This window comes from Carcharhinus amblyrhynchos, chromosome 7 (assembly GCF_965287045.1).
Source record: "Carcharhinus amblyrhynchos chromosome 7, sCarAmb.v2.hapA, whole genome shotgun sequence".
Lineage (NCBI taxonomy): Eukaryota > Metazoa > Chordata > Chondrichthyes > Carcharhiniformes > Carcharhinidae > Carcharhinus > Carcharhinus amblyrhynchos.
Genome location: NC_137330.1, coordinates 6,438,202 through 6,443,916, shown reverse-complemented (window position 1 = coordinate 6,443,916; position 5,715 = coordinate 6,438,202). Strand labels below are relative to the sequence as shown.

At 38.8% G+C, this 5,715-nt stretch overlaps 1 protein-coding gene across 2 annotated transcripts; it reads left to right on the top strand.

Annotated features, from left to right (window-relative positions):
- Positions 1-321: 321 nt before the first annotated feature.
- On the top strand, positions 322-5,140 carry ntpcr (nucleoside-triphosphatase, cancer-related). Of its 2 annotated transcripts, XM_080193231.1 has the most exons (5): positions 322-405; positions 3,063-3,225; positions 3,320-3,425; positions 3,964-4,173; positions 4,417-5,140. In XM_080193231.1, the coding sequence occupies exons 1-5, from the start codon at positions 372-374 to the stop codon at positions 4,495-4,497; spliced, it is 594 nt and encodes a 197-aa protein (XP_080049357.1). In that variant the 5' UTR covers positions 322-371; the 3' UTR covers positions 4,498-5,140. The 2 variants fall into 2 exon arrangements, with proteins under 2 accessions (XP_080049357.1, XP_080049358.1); XM_080193232.1 differs by lacking the exon at positions 3,964-4,173.
- Positions 5,141-5,715: the final 575 nt, after the last annotated feature.

Sequence of the window (5,715 nt, the reverse complement as noted above, 5' to 3'; positions counted from 1 at the left end):
GAGCTTAGCGCGCCGACGCAGTGGGCTCTCCGGGAGGGGGGGGGGAAGGAAAGAAAGAGACAGAGGGGGGGTGGAGTTTGACGCGCAGACGCAGTGGGATCTCCGGAGGGGAGGAGCTTAGCGCGCAGACGCAGTGGGATCTCCGGGAGGGGAGGAGCTTAGCGCGCAGACGCAGTGGGATCTCCGGGAGGGGAGGAGCTTAGCGCGCAGACGCAGTGGGATCTCCGGGAGGGGAGGAGCTTAGCGCGCAAACGCAGTGGGATCTCTGGAGGGGGTGGGGCTTAGCGCGCAGATGCAGTGGGATCTCCGGGAGGGGGAGGAGCTTAGCGCGCAAACGCAGTGGGATCGCCAGGAGGAGGTGGGACAGCGGGATGCGGGGGCACGTTTTTCTGACCGGCCCTCCAGGTAGAGTCAGTCAACGCTTAATGGATGAAAAAACCTTAAGTATTTAGCAATGCAGACGGTTACTTGATATGGTCAGGAAGAAAGACTACAGTGTTTAATCGGAAATCTGGATTTATTATTGCCACATGTGTTAGGTTATAGTGAAAAGTATTGTTTCTTGTGCGCTACATGGGCAAAGCATACTGTTCATAGAGTACATGGGGCGAGGGAAAGGCAGAATGTAACAAGAGTAAAAGATGGATTAGAGGGCATGCTGGGGACAACTTGCATCATGCTCTGGTACCATCCTTTTGCATTCCCTTCCCATTTGCGAGATCGTGCTGTGTGTTAATTGGCTGACGTGATTTACAAGTGAATACATTTCAGAAATACTTACCAGGGTAATGAATATGGTTGTCTTAATTGGTTGATTAATGAAGAATAAGCTTGTTAACTCTCCAAGTGATGTGGCGATGGCCTAATAGTATTATTGCTATACTATTAATCCAGAAACTCAGCTAATGCTCTGGGAACCCGGGTTTGAATCCCACCACGGTAATAAAAGATATTTTGAATTAGGAGTTTACTGATGACCATGAAACCATTGCTGATAGTCAGAAAAACCATCTGGTTCACTAATGTCATTTAGGGAAGGAAACCTGCCATCCTTACCTGGTCTGGCCTACATGTTGCTCCAGACACACAGCAATGTGGTTGACTCCCAATTGCCCTCAGGTAACTAGGCATGGACAATAAATGCTGGCCAGTTACTGATGCCCATGTCCCATGAATGAATTTTTAAAAATCCTCCACACTAAAAGTGCAATATGTAAACATGCTCACAAGTCCAAGGAGTGTGCTTTTCCATTGTATGATAGTCACCAGAAATCCAGCCTCTTAATTTAAAAGTAGTCCATTAGGAACAAAAGTTGAGACAAGCCCTGTTCCATGGGGACATAATCCGTTGCCCTCCTTGGCATCCCATGGGAGGAGGGGGGTGTTCTTTGACTAGGCCTGAGTGACTCCATTAACTGGAAAAGGGCTGTAACGTTAGAATAGATCCTGGGAACTCTTGCTACTGGAAGTATAAATGTCATTGCCATGACCTGGAGACAGGGGAATCCATTACTGAGAGTCTCTGCAGGCTGACAAAGATGACATCTTAAAAAGCCAATCAATACTATTTTTTTGTCAAAACACAATAAAGCTATACTGTGGGTCAGTGGGGAAGGTTGGCACAGAAATCTGAATATTTTTGCATAGGCAAAAATACTTTTTTCCAATTTTATTTCCACAACGACGAGTGTTCTGTGATAAAAGCTAGCTATGTTTACACATTGCAATTCTCATAAATTCTTGCATTGCAGGCATGCACAGTCATTTCCCCAGCTCTATTTTTAAAAATACTGTGAAAACCTGAATTAAAATACAAAGTAAGGCTTTTTATGTGTTTAATATTTCTTTGATAATGTTGTCGGTATTACTTCTGAGCTTTGATCAGTAGCTGTCAAGAATCCAGCAAAGAAAGAAGTTGTCTGTTTGGGTGAGGCATCTAAGCCATTTTATCGATAGGTTGAATTGGTAACATATGGCAACAGAAAATATTCCAAGGTTTCAAAAATATAATACCACATATTATGTATATACTATAAAACATACATGAGATGTCAAGACCAAACACAGGATATTAAGTACCATAAATACAATAACTAACATTTGAATTGCACTATTAACGTAGTAAACCATACCAAGGCACTTTACTGGAGAATAATTGGACAAAAATGTACAGCAAGCTAAAGGAGGAGGCATTACGACAGATGAATAAAAGCTTGGTCAAAGAATAGTTAGTTCTGTAAAGTGTCGTGGGTTTCTTTAGAATATGCAATAACAAAAGACACAGCAAAATTTAAAACATCAATAAAAGCTGTAACCTAAAATGTTGGAAGGCACCATTTTTTCTGTTGTGATTTAACCTGGTGTTGCATTAGTACCGTATCGCCAGTCTGAGTCCTGCAGTTCTTGCTTGTCGCACTGATCATTCAACCGATGCTTCATCTCACTTTACAGAATATAGGAGATAGATGTATGGAGTGTGCAAGTATGAGTGAACTTTTGGACTTAAGTTAGGAAAATGTCACTTCTCAGAGCTTTACAAGTTCAGCACTCCCTTTAAAGCTGCTTTGTGATGTAAATGAAATGAAGGTTTAAAATCAGATGAATAAGTGCTACCCAACAATGTACAAGGGAGTGGTCAGTGAAAATTCTTTAGCATTTTAAAATGAATTGTAATTTTTCTTCAGAAAAACATTAGGTCATAATTCAAGAGGTTGTTCATTATTGTTTCTCAAAGTCAGAACCTGAAGGTGTCTACATTTTATTTAGTATTCTTAATAAAAGGGCTTCATGTGATAAATTACTTACATGTCTAGAGACGTTAAAGGAGATGTTGTGTGGAGATGAGGCATTGTCCTAAAAGGAGAAGGAAAAGCTTCTTAAGTATACAGTGGGATTTCTAGGCCAGGAATATTGCTTGGGGAGAAGTAAACCTAAAAAATGAGAAGTGTCTAAAAGTTTAATGCACAAGGTTTTCTATGGTCTATTTCAAGTTACTTTATTCTTTTTCAGTAAACTAGCCAATCCTACTTATCTCTTGAAGAAATTGTTTCATATTTTTCTAGGTATTGGAAAAACGACTCTAATCCACAAAGCCATAGATGTGTTGAAAACTTCTGGGATTCCTGTTGATGGATTTTACACTGAAGAAGTCAGAAAAAATGGAAGAAGAATAGGATTTGATGTTGTTACGGTGTCTGGTAAACGAGGAACTTTGTCCAGAATTAGGTATATATTGTTTTAATTTCTCAAACTTTAAAATATAATATTTTTAAGATAATAAGCTTAGCAGTTTTTAAAAATGATATTTTCCTGCCCCTAGCAATGATTCAAATACTCTGAACAGTAGGCGACGTGAATATAGAGTTGGTCAGTATGCAGTGGATCTTTCATCATTTGAATGCCTGGTCCTGCCACTTCTCGAAAAAGTAAGATGGTGAATTAAACTCATGAAAGATACACTTCTCTTATTTGTTGCTGATCTGTTATAACTGTGGGTATAGACCATTTTACTTGAGAAAGGGTGGCATGGTAACACAGTAGTTAGCACTGCTGCCTCACAGCATCAGGGACCTGGGTTCAATTCTAGCCTATGGTTACTTTCTGTGCAGTCTGCACATTCTCCCGATGTCTGCATGGGTTTTCTACGGGTGATCCAGTTTCCTCCCACACTCCAAAGATATGTGAGTTGTTGATTTGCCATGTTAAATTGCCCTTTAGTGTCAGGGGATAGGGCTTGGATGGGCTTGGTTTGTCAGTGCAGGCTCGCTGGGCCAAATGGCCTTTTGATGCACTGTAGAGATTCTATTCTAGTCTATGGAAATTCAAGTTTAAGTAGAAGAAATTAACAACTGATTGTGATAATTGAGAAAGTACAGCCCAAATATATGAACCTTATGGTGCCATTAGAGAAATCAATAGGTTAATAGGGTAGCACTGTAATTTGTTTTTCTCTAATTCATGTAGGTTAATGACGGAGATGACAAGGAAAAAAAGGTGTATGTGATAGATGAGATTGGGAAAATGGAGCTCTTCAGTGAACCCTTCATCCAGTCTGTACGTCAACTCCTAGACAGAGTTGGTGCCACCATACTTGGAACTATTCCTGTTCCTAAGGGAAAACCTCTAGGACTTGTGGAAGAAATCAGAAACAGAAGGGATGTTAAAATCTTTAATGTAAGAACCTGAATATTGACATTTGCAATTTGAGCAGGCACTGTGAATTTACTCTAAAAAGCATTTTCCAATAGTAAAATATTTATAAGCTGTAAGAATTGTGCTTCACTTCAGCACACAACTAAAAATAATCTTGAGTTAGTAAGAACTTCCCATCTACGTTCCTCCAATATTCCGTAGTTTTGAGGAGGCTTTGATTATAGCAAGTGTATTGACTATTAAATAGTTGCATTTGTTTTACAGGTTACAAAGGATAATAGGAACAGTATTGTACAAGAGATTGTTACATCAGTGCAAGACTGCAGAAAGTTAAAAGGAAACTGATTCAAATTATGGATGATTCGGGAGGACATACGCCCATGAACTGCAGATTTCTGCTTAGGATTTACATTCTGATTTGTGCTTTAATTTTTTGGCTTCCACACAACTTTGAGTAATGCCTGAAGATTTAATGTACTTCAAGTTGTTGCTTCAATATTTTGTTCTTGTATATAAAAGTAGTTATATACATTTAGGCTTTTCTTTGCATATATGCACATTCTTTAAGTTTGTGGTTGGATGATTACTGGAATGTTTTAACAATCTGTGTATATGAACTGCATGGAAACAGTGGTCAAGTGATCTGAAAGTTTATTAAGAACAATTGTGGGAAATATTACTTGTCCTCAAAACTGAACTGATTTAGAATGAAGATATTTTAATTATATAAGCATGTTTGAAATAGCGCTATCCCCTAGGTTGCTGCACAAACAACTTCTCTGTTTCTCCGGAGAAAATTGATATTTGTTTTGTTAGCAAAATTCAATTTCAAACATTAAAAGTACAAAAGAGATATGAAAACTTTTTGAATTCAGTACTTATAAAATCTTGCTCATGTTAGTAAATTCCAGGAAGTAGCTTGTGTTATTGATCGATATATTACCTGGTCTGCCTGTGAAAATTAAACTTCTGTTGTATTTAATCTTCATTATGGCATACTTTGTTGATGTTGCTTTGCTGTTAATTACTTAACACACAATCATGCAGCGAAGTTTAGAGTGAACCAAAAAATGGTCAAATGTCCTAAACATGTTGATGCATGCATAAATATATATTTACAATACATATACAAACTTAGGTACAAGTCTACATTATCACCTCTTGTATTTAATGGAAAATGTAGTGTATTGTAGCCATTGGGTTTTCAGGTAGCAGTGCCACCCATTTTGATGGTGTCTTTCCGTCTGCCATCCTTCAATTACTATGTCCATCCATTGCATTTAATTTTCAGATGCTTTATACCAAGTGACCACCTCCTATAAGGTTGTTCATTGTTCTGGCTTGTAGTCCAAGTTCACTGAATGCAGTTAGAAAAATGATTTCTGAGAAAACAAAGATATAGTCTTATATACTAGCTGTGCATAGCTGGTATGAAAAAGAACAAAGTCTCCAAAAATATGTCACTAGATTATTATTGATTAATTAATGGTAGCGTGGCTGAGCAGTCTAAGGTGCTAGATTAAGGTCCAGTCTTCTGTGGAGGCATGGGTGAGGTGGCACTGT